Source organism: Morus notabilis, unplaced genomic scaffold (genome assembly GCF_000414095.1).
Source record: "Morus notabilis unplaced genomic scaffold, ASM41409v2 Scaffold135, whole genome shotgun sequence".
Classification (NCBI taxonomy): domain Eukaryota; kingdom Viridiplantae; phylum Streptophyta; class Magnoliopsida; order Rosales; family Moraceae; genus Morus; species Morus notabilis.
Window position 1 is genome coordinate 460,422 of NW_010367319.1, and position 19,076 is coordinate 479,497.

The 19,076-nt window shown below is 38.2% G+C and overlaps 1 protein-coding gene across 1 annotated transcript in view; it reads left to right on the top strand.

Annotated features, from left to right (window-relative positions):
- LOC21406130 overlaps positions 1-19,076 on the top strand; it is a 70,849-nt gene that overhangs the window by 43,111 nt on the left and 8,662 nt on the right. Inside the window, exons 35-52 of the mRNA XM_010112229.2 lie at positions 1-36; positions 129-213; positions 303-629; positions 1,146-1,505; positions 1,780-2,269; positions 2,903-3,066; positions 3,561-3,723; positions 3,871-4,140; positions 4,246-4,440; positions 5,127-5,169; positions 11,546-11,676; positions 11,778-12,752; positions 12,831-12,904; positions 13,018-13,363; positions 13,452-13,550; positions 13,621-13,776; positions 14,539-14,720; positions 14,872-15,393. The exon at positions 1-36 is cut by the window's left edge and continues 254 nt beyond it. Coding sequence (XP_010110531.2) covers positions 1-36; positions 129-213; positions 303-629; positions 1,146-1,505; positions 1,780-2,269; positions 2,903-3,066; positions 3,561-3,723; positions 3,871-4,140; positions 4,246-4,440; positions 5,127-5,169; positions 11,546-11,676; positions 11,778-12,752; positions 12,831-12,904; positions 13,018-13,363; positions 13,452-13,550; positions 13,621-13,776; positions 14,539-14,720; positions 14,872-15,393 — 4,618 coding nt within the window. The remainder of the gene's footprint in view (positions 37-128; positions 214-302; positions 630-1,145; positions 1,506-1,779; positions 2,270-2,902; positions 3,067-3,560; positions 3,724-3,870; positions 4,141-4,245; positions 4,441-5,126; positions 5,170-11,545; positions 11,677-11,777; positions 12,753-12,830; positions 12,905-13,017; positions 13,364-13,451; positions 13,551-13,620; positions 13,777-14,538; positions 14,721-14,871; positions 15,394-19,076) is intronic.

Consider the following 19,076-nt stretch of genomic DNA (forward strand, 5'->3'; position numbering starts at 1 on the left):
TCTGCTCCCAGTTTGACAAAGTTGGAAGTATAAAAAGTGTGCACGCATTATCTTATACTCTTTGCATTAGAGCAGAAAATACCATGTGTGCTTGCATCCTGATTGGTTTTTTTTTGTCTCTGACTCAGGTCCTTATTCAGACCAAATATATGCCTTTTGGAGACCTCATGCACCTCCTGGTTTTGCAGTTCTTGGTGACTATCTGACGCCAGTGTCAGTATCTTTTAACAATCTTCTTCATCTAGTTATTGGTATCTTGTTTTTATATTTTCAATATTGATGTACCAGTATCCATGTAACAGGGATAAGCCACCTACAAGAGGAGTTATTGTTGTAAATTCAAACTATGCAAGAATTAAGAGACCTGTATCTTTTAAATTGATCTGGTCGCCTGTAGATTCTGGGAGCGTTTCTGATCATGATAAAAAAAATTCATTGCCAAATGGTGCTTTTGATGGAGAAAGTTGTTCAATTTGGTTTCCCGAAGCGCCCAAAGGTTATGTTGCATTAGGCTGTGTGGTTTCTGCTGGAAAAACACAACCGCTGCTGTCTTCTGTCTACTGTATCTCGGCTTCATTAGTTTGCTCATGTTCCTTGAGAGACTGCATTGCAATCAACACTACCAATTTGTACGTATTACTTTGATTTTTCAGATACAACAACATGTTAAAGCTTAGTGGTACAAATCTATCAATGGCTTAAGCTCAGATCCAAATTTGGATGATTACAAGGATATTCTTTATTGTTACTGAATAATCAAATTTTGTAAGGCAGAAATCTTATTACTCATGATAAATCTTGACGCATCTTTTGAGTCTGTCTCATTGGATCAGATTTAGGTTGTATACATTTGGCTTGTACAGATCTTTAATATTTTGACTATGGTCAACCCTCTGTGCCTGACTACACGCATGTATCATTTTAGTATCACATTCTTAGTTAGGTAGCCTCTTAATAGGAGTATTTTGTAGTCCAAAAGTTTTTCTTGTAAATTTCAATTTATAATGACTCCATTAATTTTGAAAATCTATAAATTGAGAAATTTATTTACTGGATACATGCTTTGCTGCATTTAACATTGCTTACCTTTTTCCTGTTTTGTGGTAAAGGACATCTTTATAAGTATCATTAATGTAACATTTCAGGAACATACCAAGTTTGGCATTCTGGCGTGTCGATAATTCTCTTGGAACTTTCTTGCCAGCAGATCCAACTGCTTATAACTTAGCTGGTAGAGCATATGATTTGCGCCACATAATATTTGGCACTTTGGAAGGCTTTTCAAAAACATCCCAGAGTATGAATGCCCAAGCCTCGTCATCTAGCCACAGTCGCAACCTCCAATCAGTAGGACCACTATTGAACTCCGCGTTGCACTTTGAAGCTGTTGCTAGTTTTCGATTGATATGGTGGAATCAGGGTTCAAACTTGAGGAAAAAACTGTCTATTTGGCGTCCAGTGGTCCCGCAGGGAACAGTATTTTTTGGTGATATTGCTGTCACAGGGTATATGATACTTGTGGATTTTTTATTGTCTTAACTCTTTGTTTTGTTTTGTCTGTTTTTGTTTTTATGTGTTATTGTATTATTGGATTATTGCTTTTGTGTTTTTGTGTTTTGTTTTTTGTTTTTTTCTTTGGTTTTTGGTTTTTTGTTTTGTTTTCTAAATTACTATGTAAAGGTTGTCTTAAGTTAGATCTATCTTTAATAAAATTGTCTGTCTAGTTACATTTATTTTTCATCCTTCCATAATCTTAATATTTGGCATTACTGAACATAGGTATGAGCCCCCAAATAGTTGTATTGTTCTTCGTGATACCGGAGATGAAGAGCTTTTCAGAACCCCTCTGGACTTTCAGCTTGTTGGGAAAATCAAGAAACATAGAGGAATGGAAAGTATATCTTTCTGGCTACCTCAAGCTCCTCCTGGCTTTGTTTCCTTGGGTTGTATTGCATGCAAGGGAACCCCAAAGCAAGATGAGTTTAGTACGTTGAGATGCATGCGCAGTGATATGGTTACTGGTGATCAATTTTTGGAGGAGAGTCTTTGGGAGTCTTCTGATTCTAAGCTTGAGACAGGGACATTTAGTATATGGGCGGTTGGTAATGAGCTGGGGACCTTTATTGTACGAAGTGGATTTAAGAAACCTCCAAGAAGATTTGCTTTAAAGCTTGCAGATACCGATGTACCCAGTGGTTCAGATGACACTGTGATTGATGCAGAAATTAGGACTTTCTCTGCTTCACTTTTCGATGACTATGGTGGCTTGGTAAGATTTTTTATTCTAAAATTTTTTTGTGAGGTCTTGAGAAATTTGTTGAAACTCCTCTAGCCCGTGGGAATGTTTTTTTGGATCTAGTATATGAATCACAATAATGAATTTGTTTTATGTAAATAATTAAATAAGTATGAAAGAAACCAATTCTTTGACATGGATTATTATGATTGCGAGGAACAATGGGCAGAAAGGTGATGCTAGGATAGATCAAAATTGTTTCTTTAGGACATCTTTTCCCTCAGTTTTGGTTCATCCTGTTCATGTTTCTTTTGTTCTTTCGGAAACTTCCATTTATTCCCTATCGGGATTCAAGTTCTAATTCTCTTGTATAAAAGTTATCATTGCTTTAACTCTGAAATCCAATTAAATGATACAAATCGAGCACATGCATACAACATGTCTATAATAAATATCAAATAATGAATATGATGCATCTTTTGACCAGTACTACACTTGTGAAATGTGTGACAAGTAGTTTCCTTAATGATTGCATCCTTGAGTTTTGCAGATGGTTCTGTTGATCTATGTATCTTTAAGTGGAAAGATACGTCTTTAGATCAGTACTATACTTGTGAACCATGTGACAAGTTATTTCCCTAATGATTACACCCTTGAATATGGCAGATGGTTCCATTGTTCAATGTGTCTTTGAGCGGACTAGGGTTTAGCTTACATGGAAGAAGGGACTATTTGAATTCTACTGTCGGCTTTTCTTTGGCAGCTAGATCATACAATGATAAGTATGAATCTTGGGAGCCTCTTGTTGAGCCAGTGGATGGATTTTTAAGGTAATTTCTCCTCTAGAAGCTACACATTTAGGTAGCATTTATTTCTAATTCAACCTAAAAAAGGTCATCTACTTGGGGATCTGATGCGCAGTTCTGTCTTTGCACACTTTTTTTTTCTCATTGATTAGAATGCGTCCTTTTTTTTTCCTGTTTATTCTCATGTCTATTCTACCTCATCATGCATAATTAAAATTGAGGAGCACTTGTTAGTATCTTCCTTAAGTAATGCATCTTTTACTTGGTAAACATCTTTGAAATAGTTCGATTGTCCCAGTTTTTAGAGTTCCGAGTCTTTTTCATGTCTAGAACAACAAAAGTTTTTCACGTTGTTGCACCCTTTTGCTGATGTCTGAGAATTACCAAAGGGTTATACTTTTACATTAGGTCATGTTGAAATTCTCTCAATTTAACTTGACCGGTTTAATTAATTTTGTTGTGTAGTACTTGATTGCTGCATTTATTTTAGTTCTTTGCTGATTTCTAGTTACTTTCAGGTACCAGTATGATCTCCATGCTCCAGGTGCAGCTTCTCAGATACGGCTGACATCTACAAGGGATCTTAACTTGAATGTTTCTGTTTCAAATGCTAATATGATTGTTCAGGCTTATGCAAGCTGGAGCAATCTGAGTAATGTCCATGAATATAATGCAACAAGAGTACGTTTGTTTTGTTCCGTCTCAAGGAACTGTTCCATTCCATTTATTGATCTACATATGGCTTATCCTCTTTCGTCATTCCTTTTGTTGTCTATTACTTGTATCTAACTTTTGTCTTCCCTTCTTGGAACATATAAAATTGAACAGGAGAAGTTTTCTCCCACACTCGGTGGAGGATCAATTATTGGCAATCATCACAAGAAGAACTACCATATTATCCCAAAAAACAAACTTGGGCAGGATATATTTATAAGAGCAACCGAATCAACGGGACTCACAAATATCATTAGGATGCCATCTGGGGATATGAAGCCTGTGAAAGTGCCGGTTTCAAAGAACATGTTAGACTCACACTTGAAAGGAAAACTTTTCAAGAAAGTTAGAAGAATGGTGGTAGTTATGATAGCTGAAGGAGAGGTATTTCACTTGGAGCGTTGGTTATAATTTCCGCGCTTCTGTTTTGTTTTTACCTTGCAACAATGATTTTGCTTGCCTTGTTTACTTGAATATACTGTAATGCAGTTCCCAGGAGTTAGACGGTTGACTTTCCCTCAGTATACTTTAGCAATCCGTCTCACTCCAGACGGAAGTTTATCCAGTGATTCACTGCTTCATCAGCAGAGTGCCCGCACTTGTGGAATGGGTCCAGATCATCTGTCTTCTGAGCTTTCATTGGTTAATTGGAATGAAGTATTCTTCTTTAAAGTTGATACTCCGGTATGTATTTTAACTGTCACGCCTTTTACTATCTCAATTTGAAAAGTCCTGTCTGTAAGATTTCTCTTTCATTAATAGGAGGTCTTGGATATTTATACAATTGGATAAATACATTAGGGGACAAATTTCTCTGTCCCAATGCATTTTGCACTTTTATCATTTATAGTTACAGTCTATAAAATGACGATAAGCTCTCCTAACTAGAGAAAAGAAGGAAAAATTCGAAAGTTCATAGTAAAGTTTCTGTTTGTCACACTCATTCCTTAAACATGAAGAATGGTCTCATGTTTGGGCAAAACAAGAATATGTACAATGAAAGCTAAAAGTTTATACCATGTCATTAGCATGAGTCCTTTAGAGACCCCAATAGTGTTTAGTACATTTGTGTTTTCTATTTGCTTCTATCTTTGCAATATCCAATGAAATTACACTTTATTTGTTTGGCTAATGCTTTCTTAGTCTCCTGATCTGTTGGTACTTGTACATCTATTTTTCCTGGAAATTGGTGCTGCAACTGATGTAATGTTTTCCTTAACTTTGGCATACTCTGCATGAAGCAGTCTTTAGTAATACTACTAGATGTAGGATATTTGGTTGCGTGAGACTATCATATTTCCTTTAGTCTTTGTCTGCCCATGTTCTTCCCTTTGCAACCACCTAAACTTCTTCCGTTGAAATTTTCACAGGAGCAGTACATGGTGGAATTAGTTGTGACGGACATGGGGAAAGGTTTATCTTTCTTTCACTCGGTTTCTTCTATTCATTTTTGTTATTTATTCTCTCTTTTTCTGGAGGGATTAAGAGGCTGGCACATGTTTCTAAGATTACATACACTGAAAGACATAATTTTAGTCATGAACTTCTGCTTCTTCTTCTTTTTATTTTTATTTTTCTTTTTTTTTGGGTCCCCCGACTATAACAGATATGGACCTGCATAAATGCTGCAGCTTGCGACCTTAAATTTTTGCATATTAACTATACCAAGATAAGTGCGAAGTATACATTACTATAGATACTGCACGGTTTTACCAAAAGTGGAGATTAGAAGAGCAGTAGAAATAGTTTCCCTTGGTTTTTATTGGTTTTGCAGCGACTCCAACAATGCATGGATTAGATGGGCCTGGGGCTTGGGTTTCTTTCTCGATAATCGATTGTAGCAGAAACATTTCGTAACCTCATTCAAAAAAGAAAAAGAAATATTCAGTAACCATGCTGTGTCGTAAGTTGATGCTTGAATAGCTTTTCTCTCAAATCCTTCATTACGCACGTGCACATGCACACACACACATACTGGGCATTGATTTTATGAGAACGAAGAATATGGTACTAATTTTGTGTCCTTGTACTCTTAAGACCTAGAAGTCCATTCTTTTTGAGAGAATTAGGGCTAAATTTGACCAGAGAGATGAGCTACACAAAAGTAAGAAGATTTCAGATAACAAATATGTCGAATTATCTAGCCTTATCAGGAAACCGTGTGATTGTATAGGATAATGTGTGATTTCCTGATTTCTAGAGATTCTGTTAGGTGTATAATCTATTTTGATAGTTTCCTATTTTGTAGAGATTTTATTCCTATTCTTTAGGCTGCAGCCGTGTATATATCTTAGCCTCTCCTTGTAACCTATTCTCACGAGTGAATGAATTACTTTTACTCCTAATTAATATTGCTACATGGTATCAGAGCCCTAGGCTCTTTTCTGGGTTGTTTCTTCCCGATTTTCTTTGCTTCTGTCAGCCTGTTCAATCAGCGTTTTTCAGCGTTATTCCTCAGCCTTTTTACTGCTCGCTGTTTGCTTGAACCTTTTATTGAAAGACCAGCCCTTCATTCCTTCGTTTCTACTATCACCCTCTAAAACGTGACCGATTTATCCAAGCACCATGACAGACGCTTCTGTAACCGGCAAAACGACCGAGTCTTCTGGGATTTCCTCGACCGAGAGCAACATCAACTCTTCTACAGGGGACTTGCAGAATATTCAGGCTGCTTATAGATTAAATGGAAAAAATTATCTTAAGTGGTCTAAATTGGTTCGCACGTTTTTGAAGGGAAGAGGCAAACTGAGTCATTTGCTCAGTAATGGGCCTAAACAGGGAGACCCTAAGTTTGATGCTTGGGATGAACAGGACTCACTTGTGATGTCCTGGTTATGGAACTCTATGCTGCCCGAAATAAGTGACACATGCATGTATTTGAGTATGGCAAAGGAGATATGGGATGCCGTGAGAGAAACATACTCAAAAGTCAATGATGCTGCCCAGATTTATGAAATTAAGACCAAAATCTCAACCACCAAGCAGGGAAATCGGTTAATCACAAAATACTCCAATCTTTTGAAATCTCTTTGGCAAGAGATGGACCATTACCAGTGCATTCAAATGAAGTGCCGTGAGGATGCAGCCATTCTTAAAAGATTTGTTAAAAAAGGACGAATCTATGACTTTCTCGCAGGATTGAATGTGGAGTTTGATGCCGTACGGGTACAGATACTCGAAAAGGATGACCTGCCTTCATTGAACGAGACAATTGCTCTCATCCTCGCTGAAGAAGGAAGAAGAGGGGTTATGATTGAAGCGCACACTGTGGAGAGTTCAGCCTTGGTGTCAAAGGCTAATAACACAAGGAGTTTTGGCTCAAACCAGCGCCAAAAAGAGGATAACAGAAAGGTAGTACGATATTTTGGCTCAGAACAACGCCGAAAGGAAGAAAACATACAGGTTGTATCTTCGAGACAATCCAACAAAGATTCCTTGTGGTGTTCGTATTGCAAGAAACATCGACACACTAAGGAAAACTGCTGGCAACTGAATGGGAGACCTCCGAATATGAATTCTGCGACAAACGAGCAAGGACAAGCACATGTGGCTCAGAGTTATTCAGGCCATGAAGAGGGATCACAGAATTCTAGTTCAAGATTTGACAAAGAATAGATTGATAAGTTGAAGATGTTGTTGGGATCTCTTGAGAAATCTTCCTCGGCAGGTACATGCTCATTGGCGTTTTCAGGTATCTCTTCTTCCTCTTGTGTTGCTAATGTCTCAGAAAAAATTTCTTCAAGGATGTGGGAGATTGATTCCGGAGCCAGTTACCACATGGCCTATTCCTCCAAGTGTTTTATTTCCTATACTCCTTGTTCCAGTAATAGGAAAATAACTATAGCTGATGGGTCCATTACTACTGTTGCTGGCCAAGGGGACATTTATATAAATGACTCTCACACTTAAAAATGTTCTCCATGTCCCAAAACTTTTTGCAAACCTCATCTCCATTCAAAAGCTTACCAAAGACTTCACTTGCAGTGTAACATTTTTTCCCTCATATTGTGTCTTTCAGGAACAGGGCACGAGGAGGATGATTGGACGTGCTAGTGAGAGGGACGGTCTTTACTACCTGGAAGCCCAAAGTGGAAGAACTAATGTTGAGGATTCCCTATCTACATCATTCCTTTCTGAGTCAGTTTTGTCAAATAAAGATAAAGTTTGGCTTTATCATCGTCGTCTAGGGTATCCGTCTTTTAGTGTCCTAAAGTTGATGTTTCCTATGTTATTCAAAGAGTCTACGATTGAAATGTTTCATTGTAATGATTGTGAACTTGCCAAGCATAAACGTGCTTCCTTTCCAATAAGTAATACAAGAACACTTGTTCCTTTTTCTCTCATTCATAGTGATATTTGGGGACCTTCTATAGTTCCTAATGTTTCTGGTGCTAGGTGGTTTGTTTCGTTTATTGACGATTGTACCCGTGTAACATGGATTTATCTCCTGAAACACAAATCGGATGTCGGTAGTGTTTTTCCCAATTTTTACAACATGATCAAAACTCAGTTTGATGTGAGAATTAAGCGATTTCGTTCTGACAATGCCCGAGATTATTTCAATCAAATTCTCTCCCCATTTTTCCAAAAGGAAGGGATTATTCATGAGTCTTCTTGTGTTAGTACCCCTCAACAAAATGGAGTAGCCGAACGTAAAAATGGTCATCTTTTAGATATCACAAGAGCATTATTGTTCCGTTAAGATGTTCCAAAGCAATATTGGGGAGAAGCAGTTTTGACCGCTGCCCATCTTATTAATAGACTTCCAACTCGAGTCCTTGAGTTCCAAAGTCCAGTAGCAATTCTCACTAAATTTTTTCCAAACTTCAATGCTTCCAATAATCTGGTTCCTAGAATTTTTGGCAGTGTTGCATTTGTTCATTTCCACTCCCAAAACAGAGGGAAACTTGATCCTCGCGCTATTCGGTGCATTTTCATAGGATATTCTTCTACACAAAAGGGGTACAAATGCTTCCATCCACCTACTAGGAAATTTTATGTCTCGGTGGATGTTACTTTTGTCGAGAATGAGTCCTTTTTCCCGCAGTCCTATCTTCAGGGGGAGACCTTAAGTGAAGATAGAGCAAAGGACCTCTCTCTCCTTAATTTTCCTGGCCAGCCCGATTTTCCTCCTGAGTCCTCAGTTGAGTCTGTTTCACCACTTGTTCAGTCCACTCCTTCTAAGTCTACACCATCAATTGAGTCACCCACGTCTGGTGGAATGATGAAAGATAAGGGGAAACAAGACAATTTCAGCCACTGCAGGTTTATTCCAGGAAGAAAAGACCAGTCTCTCGATCGGTACAGGTACAATCTCCTATTCGTACTACTGTTCTGACTCCCGAAATCCCTTCTAGACATACTGAAATTATCACACCATCAGCTGAACCCATTGAACCCGTAAAAGAACATGGAGATCCAAGTGATGCCGACCTACCACTTGCTCTTAGGAAAGGAACCAGAACCTGTACACAACACCCACTACACATGTTCATGACCTATCAAAACATATCCCAAAGCCATAGAGCCTTTCTTAGCAACCTTCATACAATACCCATTCCGAGAAATCTATCTGAGGCATTAGGGGAAAAGAAGTGGGAGGATGCTATGAAGGTGGAGATGGAGGCTTTGGAAAAGAACAAGACATGGGAGTTGGTTGGATTGCCGAAAGGGAAGAAATTAGTTGGATGTAGATGGATTTTCACTGTGAAGTACAAGTCCGACGGCTCTGTAGAAAGATACAAGGCAAGGTTGGTTGCCAAAGGGTACACTCAAACCTATGGTATTGATTATGTAGAGACGTTTGCCCCAGTTGCGAAGATGAACACAGTACGAGTCCTTCTGTCATTGGCTGCTAATTTTGGGTGGAATCTACAACAGTTTGATGTCAAGAATGCGTTTCTCCATGGTGATCTAGAAGAGGAAATTTATATGGAGGTTCCTCCTGGGTTTGAATCTAAAGGGGGCATGGTGTGTAAATTAAAAAAGGCTTTCTACGGACTCAAACAATCACCGAGAGCTTGGTTCGGAAGATTTACCGAGGTAATGACTACCTTGGGGTATAAACAGAGTCAAGGTGATCATACTCTATTTGTGAGACACTCTAACTCAGGGGGAGTGACAGCTTTGTTGGTTTACGTGGATGACATTATAGTGACAGGAAATGATGCGGGAGAAATGAATAACTTAAGGCGACGTCTTCTCAAAGAATTTGATATCAAGGAGCTTGGAAAATTAAAATACTTCCTAGGCATTGATGTGGCACATTCAAAGCAAGGGATCTTTATCTCTCAACAGAAGTATGTGCTTGACTTACTAAAGGAAACAGGGAAGTTGGGCTGTAAGCCGGTTGACACACCCATTGAATTCAATCATGGACTATGTGATGCTCCAGAGGATCCCGTGGTGGATATAGGCTCCTATTAGAGACTTATTGGGAGGTTGATCTATTTGGCACATGCTAGACCAGATATTGCATTTGCAGTCAGTATTGTCAGCCAATTCATGCACAATCGTAAAGAATCCCATCTTAGGGCGGTTCATAGAATCTTGCAATACCTGAAGGGCAATCCTAGAAAAGGTATTTTATTCAAGAAAGGAGAAGGTATGACACTAGAGGCCTATACAGATGTGGATTATGCAGGATCATTGATTGATAGGAGGTCAACTCCGGGCTATTGTACGTTCCTAGGTGGAAATCTTGTAACGTGGAGAAGTAAGAAGCAAAACGTGGTGGCAAGATCAAGTGCAGAATCCGAGTTCAGGTCTATGGCAATGGTTATATGCGAACTGCTATGGTTGAAGATAATTCTTGATGATTTGAAGATAAAATGGGAAGGACCAATGAAACTATACTGTGACAACAAATCAGCAATCAGTATTGCTCATAATCCTGTCCAACATGATCGAACGAAACACATTGAAGTTGACAGACACTTTATCAAAGGGAAACTTGACAGTGGGTTGATATGCACTCCGTTTGTTTCAACAAAAGATCAACTAGCGGATGTGCTTACAAAGGGACTGCCTGGAACAGCATTTCGAGACATTGTCAGCAAGCTGGGAATGAAGGATATACATTCACCAGCTTGAGGGGGAGTGTCGAACTATCTAGCCTTATCAGGAAACCGTGTGATTGTATAGGATAATGTGTGATTTTCTGATTTCTAGAGATTCTGTTAGGTGTATAATCTATTTTGATAGTTTCCTATTTTGTAGAGATTTTATTCCTATTCTTTAGGCTGCAGCTGTGTATATATCTCAGCCTCTCCTTGTAACCTATTCTCACGAGTGAATGAATTACTTTTACTCCTAATTAATATTGCTACAATAATCTTTTTCATGTTTCAATTTTGTTTCCTGTGGACTTTTTGATGCCGGAGAGAGAGGGAGGGAGGGAGGGGGAGAAATTCGGAGGAAAAAGGGGACAGTAGGCTAGAAATCTGAGTATTCAATAACAATAGTCAAGGTCTAACGTATAAATGCAATCACTAGGCTTATTTATAGTGAAATAAACCCAATAATAAAATAAACTCAACATAATAACGAGATAAACTTAACTAAATTTTAAATAATCCTAGTAGATAATTATAACCATAAATTCCTAATTATCTATATTTTGTTCCCCAACACTGTTATCAGGCACTTTTTTCTCCATTGTATTGTTGAATTCATGAGTTCTGCTCTTGTATAAATTCTTTGATATGGCTGTTTCTCGTCAATTTATTGAATCCCATCGTTTTGGTTAGCATGCATTAACTTTGGGTCAGATCTTATGTTCCATTTACAGGTGCGCCTATTGGATTCTTCTCAGCCCCTCTAAACGAGATAGCACAAAACTTTGAAGTAAATCCACATACATCTGACCTTGACCTTGCGAATAAATGGACCTGGATAGAATTATCCTCAGCAGAAACTACGGTAAACTCCTCTCATATTTTAATTTTTCATATTATGATCATGTCCGCTTTATATAATCAAACGCTCAAACGCTTAGCCTTTCCTTTATGATATTTGTGCAGAATACGATTCAAGGAAATGACAGTAAAAAGTCGTGTGGAAGAGTGAGGTGTTGCATACTTTTGTCACCAAGACATGAAATTGAGAACAATAATCAAAATACTATTAGTAACAGAAGATCTGGATTTATTCAGATAAGTCCAAGCAGGGAAGGGCCTTGGACAACTGTAAGACTGAACTACGCTGCCCCTGCTGCTTGTTGGAGACTGGGGAATGCTGTCGTTGCCAGTGAAGTAAGTGTCAAAGATGGCAATAGATACGTGGATATAAGATCTTTGGTCACAGTACATAATGCTACGGAATTTATACTTGAATTGAGTCTTGTTTCCCAAACATCCAGGGAAAGAATGGGGTCGCTAGATGATGCAAGTGACCCTGAAGGTTTACAGATTGATTTAAAAAGAGAAATTGACATTGGAACTTTGAGACCTGGAGATACCATACCCCTTCCTTTATCCGCTTTGACACAAGCTGGAGTATACTTTTTGCGATTAAGGCCTTCTAACCCCAGTGATCCCAACCCCAGTGATCCCATTGAATATTCTTGGAGTTCTGTGGTAGGTAGGCTTGATCAACCAGAGGATCCAAATAAACTCTGCCTGCCTTCTGGAATAAGTGTATCGTCTCTCACCGAGTCTGAGGAACTTCTGTACTGTACCGAGATAAGTGGGACATCTTCAAGAAACTGCCAAAGATTGTGGTTTTCTGTAAGCATACAAGGAACAGAGATTGCAAAAGACATTCATTCTGATCCTATACAGGATTGGAATCTTGTGGTCAAGTCCCCATTATCTATCACCAATTTTCTTCCTCTTATGGCTGAATTTTCTGTTCTGGAGAAGCAAACAAGTGGAAATTTTGTTTCTTGCTCAAGAAGTGTATTCTCTCCTGGAAAGACCATGAATATTCATAATGCTGATATTAGAAATCCTTTATTCTTTTCATTGCTTCCAAACAGAGGATGGCTTCCTGTGCATGTGAGATTTTGATACCCGTTGGAGATTTTCTTTTGCTAGATGTTTATGCATTGACCCTTTAACCGTTTGATTTTACAGGAAACTGTCCTTTTATCGCATCCTCATGAAGCTCCATCGAACACAATAAGTTTGAGAAGCTCAATATCTGGAAGGTTCTAACTTGTCATTCATAAATTATTTTGAATCTGTTACCCAAGAGGCTTTATGATGCTTTGCAACTTTATTTCGTGTTGTTTGATGGGTGCAATTATGATGATTTTTGCAGGATTGCTCAAATTATCCTTGAACAAACTTTTGATAAAGAACGACCCCTGCAGGCCAAGACTTTTAGAGTTTATGCACCGTATTGGTTTACAATTGCTCGATGCCCCCCGCTCACGTGTAGGCTTCTAGATATAACAGGAAAAGGGCAGAAGCGGAAGTTCAGTGTTTTTCATTCTAAGAAGAATACTGAAGTTATCCTTGGGGACATAACAGAAGAGGAATTGTATGAAGGCCATACAATCGCATCAGCTCTGAACTTTAGATCGATGGGTCTTGCAGTTTCTATTGCTCAATCTGGAAAGGAGCAGTTTGGACCTGTTAAGGATCTTTCTTCCCTGGGTGACATGGTATGTGTCAAATATATTTTTATTTACCCGTCCTACCATGAAATAAAAAGAGAATTATTTGTTTTAGAAATTGTTTTCTTGTCCTTAGGATGGATCACTGGATCTCTATGCTTATGATGAAGGAGGAAATTGCATGCAACTGTTTATTACTACAAAATCAAGCTCTTTTCCATCTGTACCTATAAAGGTAGTTCTCCAAGTATTAAATTCCCGTGAATTTTAACAGAAGGTGCTTAACTCATTTTCCTTTTGTTTAGGTTATATCCGTTCGGCCCTTTATGACTTTTACCAACAGAATTGGTCGAGACATGCTGATTAAGTTAAGTAGTGAAGATGAGCCGAAGGTTCTTCATGCATCAGATTCAAGAGTCTCCTTTGTAAATCGTCAATCAGGTGGACTTGATAAACTTCAGGTTAGCGAATTACTACTTGTTGCATCAGTTTCTGCTATTCAAGTTTATCACGTGTTTATATTCCTGATACTTATTTTTCTCATATTTTCCTTCCATGTTACGTTATGGTTGGAGAAAATTATTTCCTTCCATGTTACGTTATGGTTGGAGAAAATTATTTCCTTCCATGTTATGTTACGGTTGGAGAAAATTGATTCTCTAATTAAGTACACATCATATAAGCACTGATCTCACCCTGATGCATGCCTGCTTGTTTGCACTCTGCTGTGTCACATCACCAGTTTCACCGCTTGATTAGAGAATCTCTAGTTTTTTTCAAATTTTCAAGCTCGTCTTAATTTGTTAATAAGATAGCTTTGGAAGCATTGCACAGTATGGCGGATGCCTCATCTTACTTGCCCCGAATATTTTCCATTCTTGGAGCTACAAATAAGTGGGAATCTTTCTTTATACAAGTAAAAATAGGAGAGGGTTTCATTGATATACCCATTGTTAAAGTTACTGCAATGCTGATATTAGAATCTGGTTGTTCAGGTTCCTTCTTATTTAACTAGTAATTCTCTTACATATGGTGAAATTGATGAATTACTACATTCTATAGTAGTGCATGTTATATATTGCATTTCGCTGTGTGTAAAGTCTAGTTTCTTGAGACTCTCTCTCTCTCTCTCTCTGTGTTTGTTTTTGTTTCTTTCTTTGTGTGTGTGTGTGATTCTTTTAACTTAAATTGTTCTGGAGATTACCCTTTTGTTTTATTTCTAGGTCCGGTTGGAAGGCACCAATTGGTCATTTCCTGTTCAAATTGTAAAAGAGGACACAATTTTTCTTGTTTTAAGGAGGCATGACGGTTCTAGGATTTTCTTGAGGACAGAAATTCGGGGCTATGAGGAAGGATCACGCTTCATTATTGTATTCCGCCTGGGGTCAACCACTGGTCCTATCAGGTACCTTTATCCTAAAATAACAGTTTGTATTGTGTGTTCACATGTTCATATGATGCTAAATTCACGTTTATGAAACGTTGCCTTTTCTTATAGTAGATTGCATGATATTAATGTTGATTGTGAGCAACTTATCAAAGCTTTTCTTGAGCAGAATTGAGAATCGAACAACCAGCAGAAAAATAAGTATTTGCCAGTCTGGTTTTGATGAAGGTTCCTGGGTTCATTTAGAACCTCATTCAACAACAAATTTTTCATGGGAAGATCCATATGGCCAAAAATATATCGATGCTAAGATTGATTGTGGGTCTGGTATTGGTGTTTGGAAACTTGATTTGGAGAGGACTGGATTGCATGCTGCAGAAAATGGAGAACTAGGATTGCAGTTTCATGTTTTGGAAATGGGTGATTTTAAGGTTGCTTGGTTCACAGATGAGAAGACTTCAGCGTCAAATTCAGCTGAAGAAATTAGGTGTTTGCCACTTGATGTAAATTGGGAACATTCTTATATGCAGACAAAGATACAGAAAGATGCTTTGCCTATTGAAGTTATAGTTGAGTTGGGAGTAATAGGGGTTTCTGTTATAGACCACAGACCGAAGGAGCTCTCCTACTTCTATTTGGAGAGAGTCTTCATCTCATATTCAACTGGCTACGATGGTGGGACAACAAGCCGGTAAGGCATCACCTTCTTTTAGTCTATAAACCTTTGTTCTATTGTATTTTCAGTTCTCATGTCTATGCATTGTAAATAAATATATATATATATATATATGAACAAAAACGTTCTTACTGTATGTCTTATTCATTGAGGAAAAGCTTACAGCTATTTATAGAGTACAAAGTATTTTAGTATACAACCTATACCAGGAAATTCTTAAATCACAAAAGAATCAAAGAATTACTTTCTGAAATTGACAGCTAACTATCCTATCACTTACAGCTTGCATTGACTCAATAAATCAGGAAACTATCCCTAAGAATCCTACCATTGACTAGACAAACCAGGGAATGATTTCCCTGAGAATCAGAGGACAAATCAGGGAATGATTTCCCTGATAATTTGAGTCAATGAATCTTGACAGATTCGTCAACACTCCTTCTCAAGCTGCTGAGTGTATGTTTTACGTTCCCATTTTGTTGGTAATACTTTGAAACGTTGCATTAGGAAGTCCCTTCGTTAGAATGTCTGCCAGTTGCATGTTGGTAGGAATATAAGGAGTGCAAATAAGTCCATTCTCGAGTTTTTCCTTGATGAAATGGCGATCAATTTCCACATGCTTTGTTCGATCATGTTGTACAGGATTGTGTGCAATATTGATAGCTGATTTGTTGTCACAATACAGCTTCATAATGCCTTCCCATTTCACTCCTAGGTCTCCTAGAATAATTTTTATCCATAATAGCTCACATATGCCTTGAGCCATTGCTCGAAACTCAGCTTTGGCGCTTGATCTAGAGACTGCTGATTGTTTCTTACTTCTCCAAGTTATGAGGTTTCCTCCAAGAAAGGTATAGTACCCCGAGGTGGATCTTCGGTCAACAAGAGATCCGGCCCAATCCGCGTCTGTGTATGCTTCCAAGTTTAGCCTTCCATTTCTTTCGAATAGGATTCCTTTTCCTTTGAATAGGATTCCTTTTCCAGGAGTGCCCTTGAGGTATTGAAGGACTTTGTATGCAGCTTGTAGGTGTGTCTCTCGAGGGGCATGCATAAACTGACTTAGAACACTCACTACATAGGCTATGTTTGGTCTTATATGAGCAAGATAAATGAACTTCCCGATCAGCCTCTGATATCTTCCCTTGTCAACTTCTGGACTATCTACAGCTTTTCCTAACTTGTGATGATAATCAATAGGAATTTCTAAAGGCTTGCATCCCATCATACTTGTTTCCTTGAGTAGATCCAAGATATATTTTTGTTGAGAGATGAAAATCCCGGTTTTCGAGTGTGCAACTTCAATTCCTAGGAAGTACTTGAGCTTTCCTAGGTCTTTTATCTCGAACTCCCTGGATAAATAGTCTTTCAGTTTCTTGATCTCTTTAGCATCATCTCTTGTCACAATGATATCATCCACGTAGACTATTAAGGTAGTGATCTTCCCTTCCTTTGATCGTTTGATGAAGAGTGTATGATCTCCTAAGCTCTGCTTGAACTTCATCCTTTGCATGGCTTTGGTGAATCTTCCAAACCATGCCCTTGGAGACTGTTTCAGCCCATAGAGGGCTTTTCTTAACATGCACACATTGTTAGTTCCAAAGGCTTGATTGAATCCAGGTGGTGGTTCCATATAGGTTTCCTCCTCTAGATCACCATGTAAAAAAGCATTTTTTACATCAAATTGCTGTAAAGTCCAATTAAGATTGACTGCCAGGGATAATAATATCCGAATGGTGTTTAGTTTTGCCACAGGTGCAAACGTTTCTACATAGTCTACCCCATATGTCTGAGTATAGCCTTTGGCAACAAGCCTGGCTTTATATCTCTCAAGTGTCCCATATGCATTAAAGTATACTTTACTGTGAACACCCACTTTCACCCAATTAATTTTTTTCCTTTAGGCAACTCAACAATTTTCCAAGTTTTATTTTTTTCAAGTGTTCTCATTTCCCCAATCATAGCTTTTTTCCACTCCCCACTTCTAAGTGCTTCTTGAGTAGTTTTTGGAATCTCAATAGCATTTAACTCGGTGAGAAAGGCTCTATGTGATGGAGAAAGATTGGTAAATGAGATGAAATTGGCTATAGGATGTTGTGTGCATTTTCGTGTTCCTTTTCTGAGTGCAATAGGCAGATAAAGATCATGGAATTCTTGTGGTAAGGGATCAGTTTTGTTACCTGCTTTTAGAGCTTGATCTTGCACGAGTTCTTATGGTGTGGCCATCACCGGTTCAGGATTAGGCTTCCTTCTCGAGTACACTTGCAATGGAGACATTGGATGGTTATTTACTTGACGAGAATGGACTGGACTTGTTTAGATTTTCATGGGTAGGACTTGAACTTGAATGATCACGACTTGGACTGACAAAAGGATCTTGGGCTGGAGGATCTCGGGCTGGACTGAGAAGAGGGGTTGAATTATTTGGAGGATTTGAGATTGTTTCTCGGGTAGGACTTGAGCTAAGATCAAAAGTGAGAAAATTTAAGTCCGAATTGTCTTCTAACCTAGCCTCCCTCGGAAGACAAGTTTGATCATAGAACCCTTGATTTTCAGTGAAAGTGACATCTTTTGATATGTAGAATTTTCTAGTATTTGAGTGATAACACTTATACCCTTTCTGTGTTGAGGAATATCCTAAGAAAATTGACTTTAAGGCTCTTGGATCAAGTTTACTATTTCGGTCTTTTCGCTGAATGTGAACATAGGCAATGCAACCAAAAATTCATAAGGGAAGTTGTGAGTGTTTTATATGAGGAAATGATTCTGACAATACGTCAATGGGAGACTTGTTTTGTAACACTCTACTGGGTAATCGATTAATGAGATACGTGGCTGTTAAAACGGCTTCCCCCAGTAAAATTTAGGAACATTTTTCTCAAACAATAGAGCGCGAGTAACCTCTAGAAGATGGCGATTTTTTCTTTCTAGAACCCCATTTTGTTCTGGGGTGTCGACACAAGAAGACTCATGAATTATGCCATGTGTTTGAAGGAATGGTGACATCACTTGATTAAAGTATTCTCTCCCATTATCAGAACGAATATACCTAATGTAAATCCCAAATTGTGTAATAATCATTTTATGAAATATGGGAAAAATAACACTCACATCGGATTTATTTTTCATCAAGAAAAGCCAAGTAGTTCGAGAATAATCATCTATAAAGGAAACAAACCAATGAGCCCCATTAATATTTGAAATTCTAGATGGTCCCCAAACATCTGTATAGACTAAAGAAAAGGTTCAGATGATCTTGAATTATTCAAAGGATAGGAAATTCTATGGTGCTTGGCCATTTGACACACTTCACAATGAAACTCATTGACATTTATTTTCTGAAACAGCAAAGGAAGCATAGTTTTTAACAGTGAAAAAGATGGATGACCCATTTGAGCATGATGGAGCCAAATCTGAGCTCTTCTTGTAGATTGATTTTCAGATATGTAAGACTGAGGAATATAACCGTTTTTATTGCCACCATCACTCGTGCCTAGATAGTAAAGTCCCCCATGTTCCTTAGCACACCCAATCTTCTTCCCCATGATCCGATCCTGAAATACATATTGTTTAGGATAAAATGTTACAGAACAGTTCAGGTCAGATGTGAGCTTTTGAATAGATAGTAGATTAAAAGACAATTTAGGAACATGAAGGACAAATTTCAAAGGCAGTGATGGTGTGGTTTTTATAATCCCTTT